At 38.2% G+C, this 26,164-nt stretch overlaps 1 protein-coding gene and 1 pseudogene across 1 annotated transcript in view; both read right to left on the bottom strand.

Moving 5' to 3' along the window:
- The window catches only part of CDC20B (cell division cycle 20B), a 52,489-nt gene that overhangs the window by 466 nt on the left and 25,859 nt on the right, over positions 1 to 26,164 (bottom strand). The window contains exons 5-11 of the mRNA XM_010977770.3: positions 23,669 to 23,762; positions 15,768 to 15,884; positions 12,067 to 12,263; positions 10,903 to 10,997; positions 8,727 to 8,952; positions 5,225 to 5,350; positions 4,600 to 4,717 (exon numbers count right to left, since the gene is read on the bottom strand). Coding sequence (XP_010976072.1) covers positions 4,600 to 4,717; positions 5,225 to 5,350; positions 8,727 to 8,952; positions 10,903 to 10,997; positions 12,067 to 12,263; positions 15,768 to 15,884; positions 23,669 to 23,762 — 973 coding nt within the window. The remainder of the gene's footprint in view (positions 1 to 4,599; positions 4,718 to 5,224; positions 5,351 to 8,726; positions 8,953 to 10,902; positions 10,998 to 12,066; positions 12,264 to 15,767; positions 15,885 to 23,668; positions 23,763 to 26,164) is intronic.
- Positions 17,762 to 22,563, bottom strand: LOC105087157 (V-type proton ATPase subunit S1-like protein; annotated as a pseudogene).

The raw sequence follows: 26,164 nt of genomic DNA on the forward strand, positions 1-26,164 counted from the left end.
TGGTGGACTCTGGGCCACACCCTAAAGTGGCGAGGATGGGTTTCACTGTTTCTCCCTCAGGGCACAACCCCCTTGTGTTGGTTTCCTAAGGCTGCTGTAATGAACTACCACAGACTGCATGGCTTAAGATAACAGAAATGTATTCTCTCACAGTTTACGGACCAGAAGTCCAAAATCACGGAGTTGGCAGGGCTGGCCCCTCTGGAGGCTCTGGGGGAGATTCTATTCCTCACCTCTTCTGGCTTCTGGCCATCCTTGATTTGTGGCTACATCAATCTAGCCTTGGTTTCTGTGGTCACATTGCCTCTGCTTCTGTGTGTCTGTTCTCACTCTGTATGTCTCTTATGAGGACACTTGGTATTGGATTTATGTTCTATCTGGATAATTTAGAATGATCTCATCCCAAGATCTTTAACTTAATTATATCTGCAAAGACCCTTTTTCCAAATAAGGTCACATTCACAGGGTCCGGGAATTTGATGTGGATACCTCTGGGGGGCCATTTTCTAGCTCACACTCCCCTCATTCCCTGCACCATTATTAGTTCTATCTCCTCTAATCCACCAACACCCACATATCACCATGGCTGTGCTCCTACCACGCACCCCATCCCTCTTCTCATCTTCCCCTGAAAGTCATCCCTTTGGGACCTAAGTTTCAAGAAGCCAATCAAATAAAGTGATGCAACCTAATGGGAAAGAACCCAAAAATCTGTCCCACAAGGCAAACATGAGTGTTTCATATGGAATTTGGGGGACAGTACCCCTCTTTCTGTTGTCTAACTGATGAATTCTCAAAGATCATTCTATGAAACAATAGTTCTCTATGAGGTTGATAGGTATTAAAAATGAAAAGAACATTTAATGTTCATGTTAATTTGGGAGATCCAAGTTAAGAAAGTTAAACAGGATTCCTTATTTCAAGACTGCTATATGCATTATAAATATTTGGGAGAAGAGGCTAAAATAGGCAGCATTTCTGAAATGTATTTGACCAGAGTCCTTTTGACTTGAGCATCTCAAGCAACTAGTGTTCCTTGGAAAAATACTTTGCAAAACCTATCCTAACCCAACAATGACTTTCAAAACTTCGAAAGCTTCGAAATCTTCAGGCCAAAATAGACAAGGCTGACCCACAGAGGAAGGCTGGGAGGATGGGGGAAAGAAGGAAATTGGATATGTTTTTGAGTGGGTTGGTGTCTAGGGGCACAACTAAAATCAGAATAGGTGGGTGATCACCTCCTTATTGGAACTGTACTGCTCACAACTCAACTGAGAGCTGGAATTTCAGAAATAATCTTGTTCTATGATGCACTATTACATTCCCAAAGGAGACATTTCTTAGACACTCCAAGCTTTTTCCATCTACACATCACTCCCAGTGCTCTCTTTCATGTGTGCTTACACACACATACACACACACACACGCCCCCAAGGGGACATGGGATTGGCCCTAGGCAGATTGGTGCATATAAATTTTTTAATTTATAGATACAATGCAGCCCTCTTATTTTGCAGATGAAGAAAAAAATTAAGAATATTAAACACCCTGTTCAAGGTCACACAGCTAGTTAATGGCAGAGCCGGAACCAGAATCCAATTCAATGCTTTAACCATTTAGATCACACTCCAAAGCCAGAGAATAGAAGAATCTCTTTTTCTATTGAAGGTTGCTGTCCATTATTTTTTAAATGAAAAATTTAAAAATTAAAGCCATATAAAGGGACATCAACCTAATTTAGTTAGGATAAATATAGACTAATGTACTAAGACTTTTTGAGAGGGGAGGCATGGGAGGTAATTAGGTATATTTATTTATGTATTTATTAATGGAGGTACTGGGGATCGAACCCAGGACCTCATGCATGCTAACCATGCACTCTACCACTGAGCTATACCCTCCCCTCTTCACTTCTAAATTAAACCTAAGAAAGAAAAATCTATTCAATAAATATAATTGGTGATAAATACACTTTCATTCTTTATTGTGGTTTGTTGAGATGACAAGGAAGGAAGAAGAGAAAATGGAAAAAGAAATAATAGAGGGGAGAAAATCCCAAATCTTTTACAGAGTAGACTTTGAAAAATATCTTGACTTAAAAAGTGAACAGCTACTTCCAGACCTTGTTAGGAAAATGGTGTCTGGATTGGAAACAAAATCACACCTGAAATACTCCTCTCACATTCGTGACAATCTTAGTTTACTAGTGAGTGGGAAACGCCCCTTATCTCAGACAAAGGTCCTCTTTTAGGATCTACATCCCTATGTTCCAAGAGTACTGTTCCAGAAAGCACTGAAAGCTTTGTTTTCTTTATGCAGCTATAACCATAAATGAGACCGCATATTAATTCACATGCTCTGAACTGACAAAACCAAGTCAAAGGACAGATCGCTCATAGACTAGAAAGCTACCTCTGCTGCTTCAAAGCTTAGAAATTACAACTCTTGGGGGCATAGGAGAGGGAATTAAAAGGTATCTTTCTTCTGCAGCAGGTGGGTGAGGCTTCTTTAAATAAAAATTTCCCCCAGAGAATTATGACTATGGGCATGACCATAATCTAGAAGAGCTTTTTCCCAAACTTTTTACCACAACCCAGAGTAAAAACTACATTTAATTTGGTGACCTCGTACATAGTCACGTATATGTACTGACGACTGTAACAATTTTCACAAAATAATACCTATGTTTCCATTTTTCCATTCTGTACTATTATATTTCTTTCTTAAAAATACTGATCTTGACCCACAATGGAAACGTTGACTAAGATCTCAGCAGTCTCATAACATGCAGCAGTGCCCCCTGAAGTGTGTTCATGAAGCAAGCACCTCAAGATGCTCCCATACAAAGATTTCCCAAATGGGTTTGTGAAACAATGAGTGCTATAACCTCCTCTTGGAGATTCACAGTACATATAATGTATCTAAGACTTTGAGATGTCCTTAGGGAAAAAAAGTTGTTCTTGTTCAACCCAGAATTTCCAAATTTATCTGACCACATGGTGTGTGTTTGTATAACAACCTTCCTGCTAAACACTTTTGGGAAATATTGTATATAGAAGAAACTAGTGGGTTAGAGATGGAAAGTAGTGTCTAAGAGTTCAAAAGTAACTGCATCTTCTTCAACCATTAACATCTAAAGAGAAGGAGAAAAGGTTAAATGTACTCTTTGGATTTGTTGTCTAATATCAATGAAAAAATTCACAAGGAATTAAACTGAGAAACATATAATTTGTTAAAGCCAGAGAAACACGGAAATACACTGATAAGTACATTCTTTATTCCAAGCATCAGCAAATTGATTCACATATTTATCAGTGCACCCACCTAGCTGAAGAACCCTGTCTAGCTCCTAGAATTGTAATTTTATAAAGTGGGTTTTAATGCTTGATTTAAATAATTCTCTAAACTGAAAAGGTCCAGTGAATTGCATGTCTTATGATCAAAAATATGCAAAGGATCAACTTGTGCTCCTCCTGCACTCATGCCGGCCATTGAAGTGGCTCTGACAAGAGCTGTCTGTATTTTTATTTACCAAGTCACACAGTATAACAGCTGAAGGACATAAAATCATTTTGAGGCTAACCAGAGCTCCAGCCAGGCTGACCAGCAGAAGCAGGAAGTCTTTCTGTTAAGGGTGTTTTGTTGTTGCCAAATAATGTTCTCAGAATCTCCAAAGAGAGTCATGGTATCATTGCTACCTAACATTTTATGTATTTGGTTTTTATCTGTCTCCTTCCACAGAAGTGTAGGCTCCATGAGGGCAAGCATATTATTGTTTCTCTGGTTCACCTGTATATCCCCAGCACCCCAATTTAAGTATAGATGCTTAATAAATAAATGTTGAATAAATAAATTCTGAGGATGACCAGAAGACAAGTTGAGTGGCAAGAAGAAGAAGATAGGATGTGTAATTGGAAGTCTACATGAGAGTGGATACCAGTGCTCTGTTTCTTCATCAACCAGCACTTTTGCCTGTCTGTTTCCCAGGGCTAGGTAGAAGGAGAGACTGCTCACCCTCATGCCCTGTAACATTTCAGATTGCACCCAAGAGCAGTTAAGACTCTTGAGGACAAGGCCTGGTTCTTAATCTCCATCACGGAGTCTTGCTCTCAAGAAGTTGCCAGTAAAAGATGATAGAACTACAACAAGAAAGAACAGCCCTGAAAAGGCAGGGGCTCCCCAGAATCTCACACTTTGGAGTGGTCTCCCCACAGAGAACAATGCCTCACCCTTTCCATATTTCCTCACCTCCCATGCATTTCAGCACTGCTGGTTCTTCTTCAGAATAGGGTAAAATGAGTTATAATGCTAACTTCACAGTTCAGAAACACAGTTTAAAACCTGTCCCTAATAATCACTGCATCATCCATATGCATATGAAAGAAGACATGACAGTTATCACTGGCGAACAATCTTGGTCAAATTCAGGAACACTCATGTATACACTCCCTGAGGTGTGACAGGTGAAAGCCTTTTTCCTCCGATGAAACATACACTCCAAGGAACCGGATGGAGACAACCTTCCACTCGTGGCTGTTTCCGCAAATAGCAACTCACTTTGTAACAGGCACGTGGCATTTTACTTACCTATTTACTTACCAAAAAATCCACCAGACCTGTCCAGAGCAGGACAGGCCCACACAGTTATATCATTTTTAGGAGAACCTTGGCCAGTTGCAATCTCCTTTGTCTTAGGAAGCCAGATGAGGGAACAAATCTGTAATAATGACCCCAAAAATACAGAAGTATGACAATTTCTGATTCATTATGAGTACATGTTAAACTGATTCTAAGCAGTCTGCTCTGTCCATATCCATCCTCCAGTCCACACATGGGGTAAGGGTATTAGAGAAATTACATTAGTTCTAGGAAAATGTATCCCAAGGCAACAAAAGACTAAATACACAAATAGGCTTAGGAGCAATGAACCTACAAATTTAAGTGGACTATGATCATTATCAGGAACAGACAGATTGCTCTGTTTCATAGTCAAAGTCAAGAAGGAAGGGAAATGCAAAAAAAAAAAAAAGGCTAAAAGGATATACAAGTTAAACAAGTTAAATTAACTTTCAACTCACAGATGAGGAGGTTTTATAGAAAGAAATTCTTAAGAACTGAAATTCCTATGGACTCAGCAGGTAAAGAGAGGTGTGCTCTATCATAAGTAATTTTCACAAGATTCTAGACAATCAGAATCAATGTAAACTCCAGAGGAGACCTTTACCTGTGAATTTGTACTTGGGGTCTGGATGCTCTGCCCAGTATTTATGTCCAGGATGTGTAAGTGTCCATCCTTCATTCCTCCTCCAACAGCAAGGACTTCAGACTGCCAGGGACACCAGTCCATGGCCTTTAAAGTTCAAAATAATCACACAGTCAGGTCAGCCTTGGAGAAAGTGAGCTCAAGAATGTGATGCATGCTGCTAAGGCGAAGTGCCAGAGGTCTGCACCCATCGCAGCCCTCCTGGGCCTCTGATCCCAGGGCAGGAGCTACTGCACTCTCCAGAGACTACTTTTCTCAGAGACTAGAAATCACCTATTTGTGCCTTCTTCAAATTCAGATAACAATTGCAAATATTTCAAACACAGAAAAACAATACAACAATATGAAAAACTACATCCAACACATCCCATGGGGCAAAAATCTGCTGCTAGAGTAGTTGACACGTGCCCCTAGAATCTGATTATGAAATGCAGTCTTTCTGTGGTTTGTCTCCCACGTCCTCAGGTTCTAGGTCAGAGAAGGGAATAAGCAAGAATAGAGAGCTATACATGCTTGCTCGCAACTCAAAAAAATCTCATGTATTTCAAATCCTAATACACTTTAAAAAATAAAATTGCCTTTTCTTTGTTTAGTTATAAGTTATTATGCTAATTCTGGAAAACAGAATTTAATATTACACATTTATATTGATAATCAAAGTGACTAGTAACAATAACTTTAAAGAACATTTTAACAACTATTTCAGTTACATTTATCTGTATATCCTTATCAATCATCCTGACAACTGTTCTTAATTTTGCATATTATCTTCTATATGTAAAAGTATTTTATAAAGTATTAAACACAATGTATATAATATTTTATCTTATCTGTCCATTGTTTTCACTTATATAAACAGTTTTCCATATTTAACATATTTTTCATAATGATCATTTTTAATAATCCCACAGGAAATTCTATCATGTTATTGTACTCTAATGTTTTTTCTATGCTGGACTCAGGTTGATTTTTTTTTTTTTTTTTTGTCTTATTTTGGTTTGGTTTGTATTGGGTTGGGTTGAGTTTTTTGGAGAGAAGTGAAATTTTTGGTGTGTTTTTGTGTTTTTGTTGTTTGCTTTTGAAAAAGATTACTATAATAAATATATTCTGGCATATGCCTTTTATTTCTGATATTTTATTTTTAAAGTAAATTCCAAGCTTTATAAGTGCTGATACAGAGTTTTCCAAATAGTTGTAACTTTTAACAACACCAGCGTCAAGTGAATACACTAATTACATCCTGAGTTTAGGCTTACTTGGAGTTAAAAATTAATTCTCCCATCCCACATGCCCTTCTAGAACTTTGCCAAAAGCCAGAACTGCTCAAAAGACTCCTTCCCAAAGTCTGACCCACAGGAAACATAAAAGACAAAAAAATGATTGCTGTTTTAAGCTACTATGTTTGGGGATAATTTGTTACATAACAATAGATAACCAGAATAAATATCATAAATAGAAAACTTAGACAATGAAATGTGGTTGTAGTTCATACAAGAAAGACAATGAAGAATACTAATCAGCCAACCTACACTCAGACCTAAGGGCCATGGCCTTATATTGTGAATAAATGTTCAATTTAACTTTCAGTTGAAATAAAAGTTGACAGTATATCTGTATCATGTCATGGCTACCTGCCTTAACTGTCTTTTTTAAATAACCATTCAGCCACACCCTGACTAGGCTGGAAAAGAGAGCTATTTCAGGGAACACAGAATTTTGCATACAATTTGAAGAGGCTCAGAAATTCTGACTACTTGGACCCGTTTTATCATAGGATGCATATTAGTATTTTTTATTTTTATTAAGTAATCATTTCCTTCAATACCCTACTTCCAATTAGCTTTTACTATAAACAAGCTATTTGGGCAAAACTAGAAGCTCCACCATGAGAGGAATCACACAGACGTCAGCCTCTGAAGTTCGCTCCTGCTATACTAATTGGTGACAGTGAGTGTGAAAACATTTACACTAGTGACCGTTCTGTGATTCCACAGGCCGTCGCTGCCACAAGGCTCTGCTTGCTCAGGTTTCCAGAAACTCTTAGTTCAATTGACTGTATTTCTGACAACAGGGCATCTAAGAATGGAAGCAGGTCTCTGCAGGAGGCCTTTTGTCTTGTCCCTTTAGAAAGCTCTATTTCAACAAACCTTTACCCCAGAGGCCTCCATGCTTAACTGACCTCCAAGCCCAAGCACACCTCTCACCTTTTGATCACACAATGCCTCCCCTAACGTGTTGATTCTTTTCTTAGAATAAAGCCACTGTTCCTTTTCCAGTCAGCACTTGCCTCTCAAGTTCTGGCTCTCAAGTGGTGAGCAGCTGAAACTGAGTTCAGTAACAGGAAGGTTTTGCTTGGCTTGGGTTTTTCACCTGTTGATTTTTTGTTTTGCTTTATTTTGGTTTTGTATTTTGTTTGTAGGCAAAGTATTTTACATACATCTTCCCTAGATTTTTTTCATATCATCAATTATGGGAATTTGGACTTAAAATTATTCTCCATGTCCCATGGATATTAAAAACCACAAACCAGTGCTACTAGGCCAGTACAATGCAGTAGCAGCAGGCTCTGTATATTCCACCCTATAGTAGGAAACTCTGTGATAACTTTTAAGCTCTCATCCTAATAAGTCTCCTTATAGTCAATAAAATAGAACCATTTCTTTGCTCTATGAATAGTAAGTATTCTGGGACTACACAGGACAAGGCATAAATCTGTGGTACCAAAGGAAGGAAAGTATGGACTTTGTCCACTAGAAATAATAATTTCAAGTAGAGAGAAATAAAAAATGATGAGGCAGAACATGCTGGAGTATTGGTTTAACTCTACAGTACACTTCCTCCTTCTTCTGGCAATGGGTCTCCTTTCTTGGATATGAGCTCAAGAGCCAGGTGTGTTCAGTCAGTGTGCCCATCTCTCTGGCCACAGTTATCAACTGAGAGATGAGAACATGGCCAAAGCCAGACCAGAGTCCTTCCTGGGACTTTTCTACCAGTGTTAAAGGGAATAATGGTTTCTTATTTAGCTTCCATCTGGGAGAATCTGAATCTGAAGCTGCCAAGAGCCATCGTGCCCACAAAATAGAGTCCCAATGAAGAATCAAACTAAACAGACGAGCAGAGCCAAGAGCCAAAAAGACAGGACCCTCGTGATACAATTTAAGGTCCTACATCCAGCCAATGTTTGAAACAGCTGTATGCACCCAGGACGCCTCCAATATACGAGAAAATATATTTACTTTTTTGCTTAAGTTCAAGCTTGATTTTAGTTTCAGTCACTTACAATGAAAAAACTCTGACACATGGTGAGGATAAACAGAGCTGTGTCTCAGGAGAGTGGTAGCAAAATCCAAAACAAATCCTGAGGGAAGAAAAACCTCACAGTACTGGCTTAATGGCTTTGTTTTCATGTGTGAAGGACACCCAGTGGTCTCTGAATAAAGAGAAACCTTGTTGGATTTCTTACCTTGACTGCCGTAGGTTGGGGTATGACTTTCAGTGGGTGACCCTGCGCATTCGTGCCTGGATCGTGGGGCCATATGGTCAGCTGCCCGTCGCTGCAGCCACTGGAAAGCAGCCTGCCATCTGGTGACCACTTCAGGGCACACACAGCTTGCTTATGGTGAAGTGTTCCAACGTGGTGCTGGGCTGCCCGAACATCGTGGTGATACACACGGCCCAGTCTCGACCCACTGCAGAGGTAATGGGGCAGGTTTATAAGCCCTATTGCTACATGAGCGCTTGAAAACATGAAGGGAAGTACTGTTTAAAATACTGAAAGACCCCTTAAGACAGATTCAAAATGCAGACATCCCTTGAATTCATAAGGTTGAGTATTCTGCCTGAGTGATTCTTCTCACAAGTGAAATAGATTTGTCTGGCAGTTTAAAATCCGGATATTGAAAAGATGGATATCTCTAATGGCTTTAATATGATGCAGGTAGGCATGAAGAAGATACATTTAGAAGCTTATCATATTTTCCCAGGTAGTAGTTTATGTACTGGACCTAGGAAATAATACTTTCTGAAATTCAGAATATTTCATATTATCTCAATGAAATCTCATATATATAAATATTAGATATAGAAATGTATTATTTCCTTTTTCTATTAATCTACAGATCTACCATTAGTTTGCTAGTGCTACTAATATCTAAAGACTATAAAACTATCTGAATGTCACAGCAAACTTCCATGATTCAGAATCACTGGACGGTGTCTCTACTTCAGTGATTTGGATCCAAATGATGATAAAGATCCTATCACCCCAAAATAATGAACTTTTTCTGCATGAATTAAATTTTCTCCAAGGAGAAAGTAAATAACTGCCTACAATTATTTCTGAAATTTCTCAAAGACCAGTATCATATTTCTAAACACTACTCAGGCACAGCACCGAACAGCATTCTGATGAATATAGACTCTGCAGCCAGAGCACCTGGCTCCAAAGCCTGACTCTTCCCCTTATACTAACTCTGTGACCTCAGGTTAGTGTTTCCGTTTACTCCTCAGAAAAAGAGGATGGGGGTGGGCGGTGGAGAGATACCACTTCACAGTGTTACTGCAGGGATTAAAACACAATTATACACATAAAGAGTTACTTCAGTGACTGGCAGATAGTGTTCCAAAACTGTTAGCTGCTGTTATTATAAGAAAGTATTTGTTCATATTCATGACACTAAGCTTAAACAATGCAGATTGTAAAAGTATAGAACTGACCTGACTGCAAAAACTTCTCAGGGTAAATATTTAGTCCCTTACAAGGCATTTTGCTTAAGCAGTTTTACATCTGGCCTATAATCACAAGGTATTAAAATTTCAAATTTACAGCTGAGCCACTTAAAGAAATTGTAACAGGCTTCAAAATTTATTTAACTTAAATCTACCTTAAGAAAAACATTGTGAAGATGAATAGCTATTATTGAACATACATTTAGATCAATTACGTAGGCTCACAGGGATAAGTCACTTAACTTTTCTAGTCAAAAAGAAGCAGTTAGATTACTAAATCAGTAGTTCTCAAAAGTGATGAAGCCTCAGCATACTTGGGAAATTAGAAATGCACATTGTCAGCGCACCTGCAGACCTGCTGGGTCAGACATCCCTCGAGTGAGGGCAGCAACCTGGGTGCTAAGGAGCCCTCCTTAAGGTGTTTCTGGCAAATGCTCAAGTCTGAGAATCACTGAATGGTTAATCTATGAGCTTCCTTTCAGCTCTAACCTCCGCAGGTCTGTGAATTGGAAAAACACCCTCAGAAAGCTTACCATGTTCCAAATCAGTGACACTGATAGCAATAAATACTAATTTCAACTAAATATCCTTCTAGTAGGCATTACTTGGCACAGAGAAAGTTTTTGCTCAAACAGTTTTACATTTCATCTGAACAATTTAGTGAATCCTGAACTTTACATTCCAGTACTAGCGCATGCTGTAGGCACACAGCCACCGTGGTACACATGACCACTGGACCATTTATATCACCAGAAGATCTGAATATCTGAAAGGTAGGATCATAACTGATACTAATAATGTCTGTTTTGTGGGGAGTTTGGGGTTTTGGTTTTAAATATAATTCTGTTCACTCAGCACTCGTAATCAATTGGTGATACAAATATATTTGGTTCCAGTAAGATGCTGCTCACCTGCTGAGGATATAGTGATTCCAGCTCAGAGCCCCAACCACTGACAAATGACCAAGCATATTTCTCAGCCGCTTTTTAGTTACCACATCCCACAACTGAAAAAAATGAACAAGCACAGTTATGTAGCATTGACATTTTTACAACCCACTGTCTTCTCAAGGCCCTGATAGCCAACTGATGCTGACATAGCCAGTCCTTGAGCTAAGTGAAAGCTCAGCACCGCTAACCCTGGTCAGCCGTTCTCAACGCTGTCTGCACATTAGGATCTCCTAGGGAGCAAGCTCTGGATGCTGGCCATTCTGATTTAATGGTAGAGCCTGGCGGTAGAGCCTAGGGATATGGCGTTTATTTTAAAGTTCCCCAGGTGAATTCAATGAGCAGCCAAAGGTGGGAATAATTATCACACTTCTAGTTTCTTCAAATTGTGGGAATTCCAAACCTGGAAATCCACCTACAGTTGCCAACGAAGAAAATTTGGATGCCTAGACACTTTCTAGAGTCAGGAATTCCATTTGTTGCTGAAAGACTCCTTTCCTCCTAGCTATGAATGACATTCTGACCATATAAGGAATGAAAACTTTGGCGGAGGAAGAAATCATGACATGACCCTTGTAAGTATCCAGTATCATTACAGAGATGAGAAAGCTGTAAGAACCATCTGTGGAACCTCCAAACTCATCCAACTCCTGAACAATATTATTTACATTGTTGCTAATAAAAAATAATAGTAGTAATGATACATGAGGAATTAGATAGATTTTGTGGAAACTTGGAGAACTTATCAGAAAAAAAACTCACTCATTTTAAGTAACTCTACTCCTGATCACAGCTTAAGGTAAGAAATGAGAATCCTCTTCTCTCCAAAGTCCTAAAACTGGGGATTTTATAAGTTTAACTTTAGTTTGAGAGAAAGGACTTAAAAAAACAAAACAAAGCAAAAGGAAATGTGACAGAAAGAAAGATTTTCTGGAAAAACAAAGCAGAGTATGCCTACATCCTCATTAAATGCCATTCAGAAAAGATATGACCTCTTATTTCCCATTGCTTCAAATACCACACCTACTATAGTTTCTTTATTTTATATTAACCTGTTATTGGAAGTGAGTCTTAGTTATCTAGCAGTTATACAGAACACATTATGAGAAAGGAAAAACTGTCCAGTACCTGTACTTCCCCCTCGCTGGTGCCAACTGCCAGGCAGTTTCCTTCTTTTATCCAGGACACAGAAGACACATAGTTACAAGTGAGACTTAACTCTATATTCTCAATCCCATTGTGGTCTTCCCCACTCCAAATGTATATAGAAGATCCAAGGGCTATAGCAACAAGATTTTGAAAATTCCAGTCTAGGACATTCAGATCTATAAGAGAAGAATTTCAAATTAGGGTGATTATACAGCCAAATAAAAATATTTTCAAATAAACAAGTTTATTTATAAGTAGAGGAGAAAGATTAATACCTTCCCCATGGTCAGCTGGACAACAGAACCATGGATCCAAGATCATTAGACATTCAAAAATGAACACTGAAATAGAATCTTGTATCAAGATACACAATCTAATAAGCAGTAACACTTACCATTTACACTCAGATATACTTACTTAGAGGCATTTAGAAAACCTGGCAGTTTCATATACCATTATTAGTATACATGGATTTCATTTAATAGATCACTAAAAATTAAAAGCACTTTCTTATGAAGACATTCTTGGGCCTAGAACATCCATATGGGAGATGCCACCATTGTTTCTAACCAAGAAGATAATCCAACTACAGTGTATCTGGAAGAAGTGGTCTCTGGCTTATTTATGATACTTGGAAGTTCTCAGTAGTATTCTCTATCTTCTACTGTAAGAATTCTTTGACTGCTGACCATATTTGTATGACCACGTACTAAGATGAACTGTATCACATTTCTTGTAAGACAGAAACTCCTGTCCTGACTGACATGTCAGTACAAAACTATGAAGGACACCAGTTCCCCTAGAGCACTATAAGCCCCCTATAACTCATGCCACCCACTGATGAGAACTATAAACTCTGAACAAAATACAAAAAACCAACACCTGAGAACTCTATAAAATAGGCAAATCAGATAAACTAATAAGTAAGGGAGTCAAAACTTGGACCAGCAACCTGCCCAGGGGTGAGTTTTACACTTTTTCCCTCACACAGCTTTACCCTGAGGGTGGGCCTCAATCATGTAGTAGCACCAGCAGCTCAAACTCTGAGAGAAATCCCACCCTGTTTCTGGTCAAAGAAACCAGAGGAAGGAGTCTGAGGTAGCCAAAGTGTGAGGAGAAAGTCTGGGAGGAGATAGAGCCACAGAAAGGCATCCTCTAATTATAAGTGTATGAGCCCACACCCACCTCTGTCTAACCCCAAATCATGTAAGTGCAGGGAAAACTCAAATTATCCAATAGAAAGAACATGGCAGAAAAAATTTAGAGAAATGAACAGACCCTCAGGGATTTGTGGGAAAATATCCACAGATCTAACATATGTGTAATTGAAGTCAGGTCTTGGAAACAAGAGAGCAAGATTTCAAACGAGGTCTCACCAGAAACCATGGAGGCCAGATGTAAGTAGAACACCTTTAAAATGCTGAAAGATAATATCAGACAACCCAGAATTCAAAAATATCATGAAATGGAAAATAATATGCGTAAGAGAAGTCTTCACTGACAGACTTGATCTGCAAGAAATACTAACGGTGGATTTTTGACTGAAAGGAAATTCTGTAAGAGGGAAATCTGGATCTTCAGGAATGAAGGAGAGTGTTGTAATTGGTAAATATTTGTGTAAATAAAAAGGATAGTTTTTTCCCTCTTAAAATATTTAAAACACAAACATATATGGCTTTTTAAGGTAAAAATTTAACAATGGTGGCGTTTTCAGTGTGTAGATGTAAAACATAGACAGCTACAGTAATCACCCCCCAAAAAAGTTGGGTGTTGGGGATACCTATGTGACTAAAATTTTTATATATTGTGTGACATATGCAACAGTAATTCTAAGTAGACTGAGAAAGTTTAGATTGCATTGCAATCCCTAGAGCAACAACTAAAAACATAAAAAAAGGAGATAAAGCCAGAAAGCCAACAGATCAACTAAAATAGAATAGAAAAAGAAAAGATGTCCAAGGAATGAGACTTGGTGCACTCCAAAATTTAGGAGGCACAGATAAAGAAGAGGAAGTGAAACCAGCAAAAAAAAAAAAAAAAAAAAAAGGACCAAGAAAGAATGAACAGACAACTAGGAGGCAAACCAAGACAGTGGAATATTATGGAGGTGGGGAGTGATCAACTTTCTCAAATGTGGTTGAAAAAGTTAAGTAAATGAGCTTAAAGAAGTGATTACTGGATTTAGCAATGAAGAGTTTTGGGTGATGTTTGGAAGAGCAGTTTCAATGGAATGGTGAGATTTGAGAACTGCCTAGTTGGTTCAAAGACAATGTGAGGAGAGAAATAGGAAGATAAACATCTTTTGACAAGTTTTGCTATCCAAGGGAAGAGAGAAAAGGGGTTATGGCCTGAAGGGGAAGTGGGAACAAAAGGTTTTTTTTGTTTGTTTAACATGAGTGTTGTGTTTTTTAAACACCTCTTGAAATGAATTCTTCAATTTTCATTGGTCATGGCAACAAATTCTCTTAGAGAAGGAACTATAGGAGAAGAATCATTCCCTTTAATAATTTTGTTTTTTCCTGCTTATTCCTCGCTGTGAATGTTGTGCAGCACCCAGACCTCTTCCCTCTGCTCCTTTCTCCCTCACTAGAAGAGCTCACACTGGCTCTCGGTTTCAACCATACACTCTAGTCTTTCATCTCTTTCAACCAACAACCTCATTTGTAATGATCTGCCAGAAACTCTTAGATGTCTCACTGTCTCCTCAATGTGATATTGCAAGAATAGTCTTCCCTCCCCACACTACTTCTCCTGCTAACTTGTCTTCCCAGTGACACAATCTTTCCCCTGCTTCAAAACTTGGAATAATCTTAGATTTATCCCTCTTCCCATATATTTTCCTCATGGAGAGAAAATAGCCCCTTACTTTTTGGTAGCCCTCCAACTAAACGCATTTCATGCCTTGAGTTTTCCTTTGATGTTTCTCCTAGTTGAGAATTCCCACAACAAATCTAAAAATCTACACCAAACTTTTGAAATTCCTCCATAATCTGCATCTGTCTCCTAGTCACCAGTCCCCAATGTATCCTTTTCATTGCCATTAATTATCAGTAATTACCTACATCCTGCCTTTGTTCATGCTACTAACATCTCTGAAAATGCCCTATCTTCTCTCCTCCACTCCTTCAAGTCTCACCCATTTTTCAAGACCCAGCTCAAGTCTGAATAACTCCACAAAGTCTTTCCAGACAATCCCAAAGGTCACTGAAATACTTCCAGTCCTTATAACTCATTACATCCCACAATTTATTATTTATACTCTATACTGGCATGTTGGTAGCAGTTCAGTGTGATTTAGTCCTGTCTTCCCAACTAGATTACAAGTTAGGGACATAAGAAGAAGCTAGAGACAAAAAACCAATGTGGTTGTTTGACTGGTGAGATTTATCCTTTTTTAAAGTATAAGCATAAGAATAGGCCACTATTTATACAGTTCATTCTAATACAGTAAAACAAAATGTGTATTTCTTGTGCCCTACCAAGACCAACAATATCCACTCCTGAATATGAAAATTCCACAATGAAGTCAACTATATTAACCACATTTGGATGGTACACCATTTAAACATAAGGCAGAAGGTCATCTGGTTCTTCCAGAATCAAATTTCAGAGATTATGCAGAGCACAGGATACATTTTGTCATTTCAATTTTTCAATTCATGATCTAAACAGTAACTTACAATAGTCATTTCGAAGACCCATAAGATGAATCTTCACCTCCGGTTGGAGTATGGAATAGTTTACATCACTGAACCTCTGAATATGGAAGCGTTCATCTCTGATTCCATCACTGCAGCCTATAAGAAATGAACAGTTCTACATATCTCTATGATCCTGGAAACATAATATTTATCCTTGTAGGTATTAAGAGAGAATGGAGCAAAAAAGAAAGCGGTCATAATGATAAAATTGAATTGCAAGCTACAGGGGGAGGAAAGGGAAAAAAGACCTCAGAATTAATTTAAACAATTTTTTAAAAATATTCAATGTCATTTTCTAATAAAAAGCACATGAGTACCAGACCTAAATGTAATGACAGATCTTGTGGGGAACACATAGAGACACTATATCATGCTTTGAATATTGTTCTGTCACTTGAGATTTTAAAACCAAAGTAATGTTTGCATGTTCATGTGTCTATCACATCAAAAATTATCTAGTAGACCTAAGCCCTACTCTGAGTCTTTGTCAATAAATATTTGTTGATTCATTAATTTTCGGCTCTTCCTGTCACTATTTCTGTACCAGAGCACACAGAGTTACATTTGGTTAGTGTTATCTGAAATCAAGGTTATATCTTGTGCTCAGTTTTACTTCTCATCAAAAGACCCCACTAAGTCTAAACCACAAGCCACTCTCTTTTCATCTTTCCAACCATCTGGTTTTTAATCAAACTGAGAATGATCAACAGGAAATGAGCCCACCCAGGTGATTGTGGTCCCTAAGACCGCATGGATTCTGATAAAAGCATGAGGGCTTCACAACGCTATACCAAGAAGCCAAATTGTTACTCATAGTCTCAGTGTTAACTATGAAAACCTGCAGTTGTGTGCAGGCTGCAAGGTTACTAGAAATACATACTCAAGCACTGCCAATAACGGTTCAAAAAAATCAAGTACAAACCCCCAGTTATAAGATAAATCAGGAGGAGGTAATGTGCAGCATGTATTGCATGTTTAAAAGGTGCTTAAAAAGTAGGCCTTAAAAGTTCTCATCCCAAGGGAAAAGGTCTGTAATATGTCTGGTGGTAGTTATAAATTAGATTCATTGTGGTGATCATTTTGCAATATATACAAGTATCATATCATTTTGTTGCATACCTGAAGCTAATATAATGTTTTGTGTTTAAAAAAAAAAAAAAGCAATACCCAAAGAATCAACAAAAAACTTCTGGAACTAATGAGCGATTATAGCAAGACATAAGATTAATATACAAAGTCAATTGCTTTCTTATATACACAATAAGCAATTGGAATTTAGAGTTAAAAGCACAACACCATTTACGTAAGTACCCTCAAAAATGAAATACACAGGTATAAATCTAACAAAGCATGTAGAAGATCTATATGAGGTAAACTAAAAACTCTAATCAAAGAAAATCTAAATAAATGAAGAGATACTCCATGTACATGGGTAAGTCTCAGTATTATTAAGAAGTCAGCTCTTCCCAACTTGAGTTACAGATTCATTGCAATATCAGTTAAAATCCCAAGTTATTTTGTGGATATTGACAAGCTGATTTTTTTTCTGAAAAATGCAAAGTATCTTATATTTTAAATTCAGAACTTTCAGATAAACTTACATTATTTCTCTACTTATCACATGCAAACTGGCACAGGCAAGGAGGACCAAATGTGTTTTTCCTTCTCTATAATGAATCATTCTTTTTTGGGTGGTCTCCTTAACTTGACATATTCTTTTGCTTTCAAGGTAACTTTGGGTCAGCAATCACATTGACCTCTGTGGGATTCCTGAGATACATTTTTCATTGCTCCAAGCCTATCTAAGAAGGCCAGTGGATGCTCCAAGATGTAGTCTTTGCATGCATTTTCTTTAAAAAAAAAAAAATCAAGCTTTTTGGTGAAAACCTTGTATCACAAGTCAAAAGCACAGAACAGAAGCAGCTGCTTTCAGAGCCTATTGTGGACTTTGTGAGGGAGAGGGACCTGTGCTGTTAAACATAAACCTTGCAGATCTGTTGGCTTCTCAGTTCATAGCATTTGGCTCCCTGGCTCCTGAGCAGCTCCTTCTCCTCTGCTGCATCTCGAGCTTTCATCTGGGGGAAGTGGGCTGTAGAGGTGATGAAATCATGGTGCCAATCCAGATACTGCAGGTAGACAAGCACATGCAGAGCGTAAGCAAACACCAGCAGCAGGACCAGACACATTGCCAGGCCGATCAGAATGGCTGGCGAGAAGGAAGAGGCAGTCTCGAGCCCTGGCAAATTGTCCCCCCTTGATGGTAAAGCCTTGGATTTGGAAATCAACAAAAGTGACCTCCCACAGGCTTGACATATCATTGGTGTCACTGGGCAACAAAAGGACATCGTACCACTGCAGGCTGCTGACACTTTGGCAGTGGTAGGAGTAACTTGATGGAGCATATATGCCAGTTGCATTAAAAGTTGCTTGAACTGAATTATTGAAAATGATCTCAACTCGGTGTAAACTAAACCAACTCTGGCTGGACAACTTGTTGCAATTGGTAAGGGTGAGTCTTATATCAAGACCTTTGGGATTTTCAGTATCACCAAACTTGAGAGACAACCCTAAAGGCTTGCTCCAGTGAAGGGGTCAACTTACATGGCACTTTCTTCACTGCAATTTGAATTGCCAGCATCCACTGTTGCCTTCTGGCCAAAAGCTTCTTCTGTAAGGTCCAGCCAGGTCTGATTCTTAAATTTAATTGTTATTCTTTTGGCCCAGGAGAGAATGCAGGGAATTCCATCCATGGAGACATTAACCAGGTTATGATGACTGAATGCATTCCAAGGTTCTTTTTCTAAATGTCTTTGTCTGCTCAGACTTTAGTTGAGAGCCTGTGTGACTGGTATTTTTGTGAAATTCTGCATTGGCTTCATATTTCCATTATTCTGCTGATCACTTTTTATAACCACTTCTTTATTTGAAGATGTTCAAGAGCTGAAACAAATCTGGCTCAAGAAGAAATTGCAGTTCTCTGAATGGTTCTGTAACTTCCATGACCAGGCACTGAGGGCCAACCTGCCCGCCCTCCAGCTCCACGAAGCCCGCTTGACAAGCTGATTTGAAAGTTTATATGGAGAATATCAATTTAATATTGAAGGAGAAGAACCAGGCTGAGGATCTGCACTATCTGACTTTAAGACTCACTAAAAAGCTATAGTAATCAAGACAGTGTAATATTGGCAAAAGAACAGACAAAAAGATCAATGGAGCTCAACAGAGAACCTAGAAATAGACCCACACAAATATGGTCAATGGATCTTTGACAAAGGAGCAAAGGCAGTAAGTACAATGGAAAAAAGTTAGTTCTTTCAACAAATGATGCTGAAACAATTAGACGTCCACATGCAATGTGGAAAAAAAATAACTGAATCACTTTGCTGTACACCTGACAATAATACAATGTTGTAAATCAACTATACTTCAATTTAAAAAAACTGAATTTAGACACAGACCTTATATCCTTCACATAAATTAACTCAAAATGGATCATAGACTTAAAAGTAAAACACAAAACTATAAGGATCCTAGAAAATAACATAGGAGAAAATCTAGATGTCCTTGATATTGCAGTGACTTTTTAAATACAACAACAAAGGCATGATCTATGAAAGAAATCATTGATATACTCGACTTCATTAAAATGAGACCCTTCTGCTCTGCAAAAGACATGTCAAAAGAATGAGAAGCTAAGCCATAGACTGAGAAAAAATATTTGCAAAAGACATGTGATAAAGGATAGTTACCCAAAATATACAAAGAAATTCTTAAAACTCAACAATAAGGAAACAAAAAACCAGATTAAAAAATGGACAAAAGAACTCGATGCGTCACCAAAGAAGATATACAGATGGCAAATAAACATACGAAAAGATGTTCAACATCATATGTCATTAAGGAATTGTAAATTAAAACAATAATGAGACACCACTACACATCTGTTAGAATGGCCAAAACCAAACCACTGACAAACACCGAATCATAGCAAGGATATGAAATAATAGGAGGTTTCATTCATGCCAGTGGGGATGCAAAATGGTACAGCCACTCTGGAAGACAGTTTGGCAATTTCATACAAAACTGAACATCTCTTATCATACAACCCCGCAGTCACACACCTTAGTATTTACCCAAATTAGTAGAAAGCTTATGTCCACACAGAAACCTTCACACAGACACTTATAGTAGCTTTGTTCACAATTGTCAAAACTTGGAAGCAACCAAGATGTCTTTGAATAAGTGAATGGATAAATGAACTGTGGTACATTCAGACAATAGAATATCATTCTGTGCTAAAAAGAAATGAGCTATCAAGCCAGGAAAAGACCCGGAGGAAGCTTAAATGCATATTACTAAGAGAAAGAAGCCAATCTGAAAGGGCTACATGCTGTATTATTCCAACTATATGACAGTCCAAGAAAGACAAAACTATGGATATAGTGAAAGTTCACCAGGGATTAGAGAGGGAGGAAGGGGTGAATAGGTGAAGTACAAAGGATTTTTAGAACAGTGAAGCTGCTCTATGTGCAATTATTATGGTAGATACATGTCACTACACATTTGTCAAAATCCATCAAATATACAACACCAAGAGAGAATCCTAATGTAAACTACGGATTTTGGATGACAATGGTGTGTCAATGTAAGTTCATCGATTATAACAAATGTACTATTCTAGTGTGGGATGTTGATAGTGGGGGAAGTTGTGTATGTGTTGTGGCAGGGGATATATAAGAATTCTCTGTACTTTCTGTTCAATTTTGCTGTGAACCCAAAACTTGTCTAAAAAAAAGATGGATGGATGAATAGATAAATACATACATACATAGAGATAGAAAGATCTCCTAGGATATCAAAATAATACAGGTACAGGCTCTCTGCCTTCATAGAATACATAATTTCTATTCCATGTCAAATATTCAGCATGTTATAGAAACACAAACTTGTTGCCGATCAGATCACAAGATGGGAGAGTAAGGGAAGACATGTTCCCAGATATTTTATTTTGCTTTTAAGAAAATATAATTCTAAGGAAAAGAGTAAAGAAGGAAAGGATAAGATTCACTCATTCATCCCAACTGTACACTCCCAAACTTCCCAAAAGTATATTCAGTGGGTCTGAAACTTTTTGTGCCTGTTTTTATGCATCTAATTCCATTTTTACCCCTTTATACCGCTTGGAAACAGAGGCATGAAAAACACACATGCACGAAGTTATCTTATCCCAAAGGGAAACATAACAGGCGAGTTTCCTTGGCCTTTATGAACTGAACCACTAGTTCTCTTAAGTTTCTCTCCCAGAGCTAGTCTCCTAATTAATTATTTTCCAACCATGATAACAATCTCATGAATGACACAAAAACTTCCAAGATGAAAAGAGGAAGTAGGAAGGAGAACACGTGGGGCTCAGGGTAAATTTGACTGTCAGAGCACTAAATGCAGCATGGAAGGAGGACCTTCTGGAAACTGCACAACAGCAATATCTCCCCACTGCAGGAAAGAAAGAAAGGAAGGAAGGAAGGGAAAATGGAAGGAAGGAGGGAAGGAGGCAAGGAGGGAGGGAAGGAAGAAAGAGGGAGGGATGAAGGACAGAAAAAAGAGGGAAGGAGGAGAAGAGGAGAAACAGAGAGAGTGAAAGGGGGAGAGAGAGGAATGACAGTGTCCAAGAAATTTTAAAATTAAAATTAGGACAGCCAAAATAAAAAGTTTAATAGCAAGGCTAGTGGACAAATTGAGGTAACTATTTTGAAAGTAGAAAAAAATGAGATAAAAAATAGAATAGAAAAAAATAAGAAAATTAAAGAATTCATCCAGAAGGGCCAACAATTATGCTCAATATTTCAGGAAAAAAAGGTAAAAAGAAGGTAAAAAGAAACGAAGGTGGCTGCACCAAACTGAATTCCCACCAGCAGTGTAGGAGGGTTCCCTTTTCTCAAAAGACTAGGAATAGACTTATCATATGACCCAGGAATCCCACTCCTGGGCATATATCCAGAAGGAACCCTACTTCAAAATGACACCTGCACCCAAAGTTCATAGCAGCACTATTTACAAGAGCCAAGATATGGAAACAGCCTAAATGTCCATCAACAGATGACTGGATAAAGAAGATGTGGTATATTTATACAATGGAATACTATTCAGCCATAAAAACCAACAACATAACGCCATTTGCAGCAACATGGATGTTTCTGGAGAATGTCATTCCAAGTGAAGTAAGCCAGAAAGAGAGAGACAAATACCATGTGAGATCGCTCATATGCGGAATCTAAAAAGACAAAACAAAACAAAAAACAAATACAAAACAGAAACAGACTCATAGACATAGAATACAAACTTGTGGTTGCCAGGGGGATAGGGGGGTGGGAAGGGACAGACTGGGATTTCAAAATGTAGAATAGATAAACAAGATTGTACTGTGTAGCACAGGGAAATATATACAGGATCTTGAGGTAGCTCACAGCGAAAGACAATGTGACAATGAATGTATGTATGTTCATGTACGACTGAAAAATTGTGCTCTACACTGGAATTTAACACAGCATTGTAAAATGACTATAACTCAATTTTTAAAAGTTTAAAAAATAAATAAATAAAATTTAAAAATTATTAAAAAATAAAAAAAAGAAACAAAGGTGAAGAAAGTACTAAAGAATAATTCAAGAAACTTCCCAAGAACTAAAAGACATAGGTCTCCAAGATTGAAAAGACCCACCAATGTGCTTTTAAATTACAATGAGATTTTTCTAAAACCTACACAAAGTTTTATCATCACAAAATTTTTAAACACTAATAATAAGAGATTTTTCTACATGCAATTCAGAGAGAAAAAGCAAATGATATACAAAGCATAGGAAGTCACAATAGCATATGACTTCTCAACAGCAACATTAGATGCTAGAAAACAATAAAGCAATACCTTCAAAATTCTGAATGAAACTAGACTTTGTAGCCAGCCAAACTATAAATCAAGTGTAAACGTAGAATAAGCCTGAAATTTATATGTGGCCATTCTTCTGACTTGGCTTGCAAGTCTGTTGCTCTACTTTAGACAGATCACTTTGGTGGCAGGACTGAGAAGATCTGAGGTGGAGGGATGTGGGAAGCAGATGAGCAAACCAAGAAAGAGCACAACATAGCTGCCAGGAAATAGTGGTTCTGATATCAGAGAAGAGAAGTCCCAGAACTACGACCATGGGACTGGCCAAGAGAGCAGCCCGTTCAGCAGGCTCTGGGTAGGAGGCCACCAAAGAAAACAGGAAACATTGTGGGAAGGTACATGGAGAAGGTTATTGATAACCATGGAACAAAATATGAGAGCATTTAAGGAAAAAAGTCATAGTTTCATAGATACTGAATAAATGAAAAAATAAAGCAACTTTTCAATTCCAGGAAAAACAAATAGTTATATTAGAAAAGAGGCACAGTTAAAGTACACTGCTTGGCTTGGCAGCAAATAATAGTTGAAAAGTAATATGATTCAAACATTAAATACTAATTTTACTATTTAAGAATGTGATATAAATAGATTGAGGGAGATGAAAGAGAAAGGAGGAGAACTAAGTTCTTACTATGCTAGAAAGTTGTGATGAAGCCTATACTTTTCAAAACAGCAGTTTACAAATATTATTTAGAAAACAGATGTAAATACCAGGGGGAATAGCCGGAAAGAGCTAAGAGTGGTTGTCCCTAGAACACGGGAAGTGGAGGTGGGGATGGTTAAGACAGAGGATCATGAGAATTATCTAAATTTTACAATTATGTTGACTTAGTCTAATAAATATAAAAATGATACATTCCAAGATAAGGGAGAAATGAAGGATGCAGGGAGAAAGGAGGGTAGGAAAGAGGACGAACAGAAAATCTTTGACCCGTACCTTTCCAAACGCACTGGGATTGCTCACAGAGCTGCATTTTCCCATTCACATGCTGAGCCACCTTCTGGGTCGAAAATAACTGGTTTAAGCACTTCTAAAAACAAACAAAGAGAACACTTATTTAGAAATATATATGTATATCTCAGATGCGATGCATGGTGTAGAGTTGAAACTAGTAATTCACTAGGAAGATCAGAAACTACACATTACCAAAACCAGCAGTACAATAATCGTCATTGTTTCTTAGCTAACCACTGTGTGATGAACCCAGTCCTGAGAGTTCTACGTATGTTATTTCTAATCTCCCCCAAGAACTCCAGAGGCAGGTATTACTAGAGTAAAATCCTCTTTTATTCTTCTAGCCTAAAAATCCTCTTAGCCCTCAAACCAACCATAGGCCAGTGATCATCAAAGCCTGCAAGAACTGAAATGTCATATTTCTAGTACTTTCTGAAATTAAAAGACCTCCTCAAAATCATAAGGTTGAGCATTAGTAAGGCTGCTTTTTTCCAGAAAGATTTCTTTCAAGGAGTGCCTCTCAAGCATTCAAGCCAGAGATGTTCCCTCCGTCTGTTATTGAAGTTTTCTTGGGACCTCAATTTTCCTCACCTGTAATGTGCTGGGATTAAACTAATTATCTTAAAGGTCCTTTTCCACTGACACCTTTGCCCATGAGAAATGGGGACATCGAGCCACAGAGAGCTTAAGTAAATTGCCTAAATTTCCACAAAAATCTGATTACTATCTCTCTGGGCTGGTATATAAAAAGCACTTCTGACATTCTTACATCCAATTTCAATCAAAAACAGACAGGAAAATTAGTCGTGAGGGGAAAGAAAAGTACTTATTCCAGAAATACAATAATGAATTGTTAAAGCAGAGATGATTCTCTTTTTTTTTTTCCTCCTTTACAATACATTTAACCACTGGATCATCATAATTCAGACAAAGTCTCTCTGCCAAGCATCATTTTGATATTTTGATTTTCTTCCCAGATATTATGTCACATAATAGGCATTGCCAGTCAATGAAACATTGATTTTCAGGTATTCAAAGCAAAATAACTAATTAGAAGGCAGGGTTTCCTAACCTCAGAACTATTGGCATTTGGCAACAGATAATTTGTTATTGTGGGGACTGTACTGTGCATTACAGGACATCTAGCAGCATCCCTAACTTCTGTATACTAGACATCCTCCTCCTGGGTCGTGATCATCAGTGACATCTTCAGACATTATGTCCCTTGGGGAACAGAATCGCCCCCATTTGTAAAGTACTGGTATAAAAACATTCCTGAAATGGCTTGCTGGCCAGTAGCTCAGTGTAACTCTTCACAGATTCACTTCTTTGGAATCCCATAGTTACCACAAAGCTGAGCGAGGCATCACCCAGTGTGCTTCTGCTCAGCGTACCCAGGGATACTCTTCCCTAGGTGAGAGCTACTTATCACTTTAATGAGCAACTTGGCATAGAGCTGGTGGATATGAGAATTCTGAATGTCTCCACAGCTGTGTGGTTCTCACTGTGGAAACCCCCTACAGACAACCTCTGAGGACCACATGAAGACATGTATTTACTGTCGAAGTGGAAGACCTCACTTTGTATCTGGACCACTCTTGCTACTGTTAGACTTCTAACCAGTCATGACAACAGATGCTCTACGTGAAGCAGTAAAACAATTTCCATTGTCCCCTGCCCAGGTTCTTCAGTGATGCTGGGACGATGATCTTCTGGCTAGGTAACAATTGCTGTGATGATGGTAACTTGCCGACACCATTGTGATCCCATGTGAACAGAGTCACCAACTTTGCTGCCACCAGTTACCAGACAGCACAAGGGGAAGGAAAAGGGAAGTCCTGAAGTTCAGGGCAGTAAAAACTCCAATCAGCAGCAGTGTGGAAAGGACAGTAATCTGGTGCTAGTAATCTGGCCACGAGCTCAACAGCACCCATAGTTACCTCAGTAGAACCCCCTGAGCATTTCCCCACCCCCACTCCCAAACCCTTACCCAACAATAAGGCACCAGCAAAAGATCTGCTCTAATACATTTGTTTCCAACTGGATTATGAGTTCAAGTAATTAAATTTTACAGTCACAATATTTTATCGCTCCTCTAGTTAAGATATATATGCCAGAGGGGGCACACACTAATGAGTAACTTTGCCTAAACTGAGAATTTATGACATTTCCAGTTCAAAGTTTTCTAAATAAAACATTGATTCCTTCAGAGCTTTTCACTGAATTTGATAAACCTGAAAGCATGCTACTGGTATTTAATGTGCTTAAAGGATTTAAGGTGGACTCCTATGAACTTAAAACCATAATAAGTAAGATACTTAAAAGAACTAAATTAACTTAGTTGAGAAACTAAACAACAATAACAAAGACTTTAGAGAAATATCTAAAAGGCCATCTTACAGAGGAAGAGAGACCGCGAAGGGTGGACCAATTCACCACATATTTTCCAAATAGTTGGGAAATTATTGCACAAGAGAT

Source organism: Camelus dromedarius, chromosome 3 (genome assembly GCF_036321535.1).
Source record: "Camelus dromedarius isolate mCamDro1 chromosome 3, mCamDro1.pat, whole genome shotgun sequence".
In the NCBI taxonomy this organism is placed as follows: Eukaryota; Metazoa; Chordata; class Mammalia; order Artiodactyla; family Camelidae; genus Camelus; species Camelus dromedarius.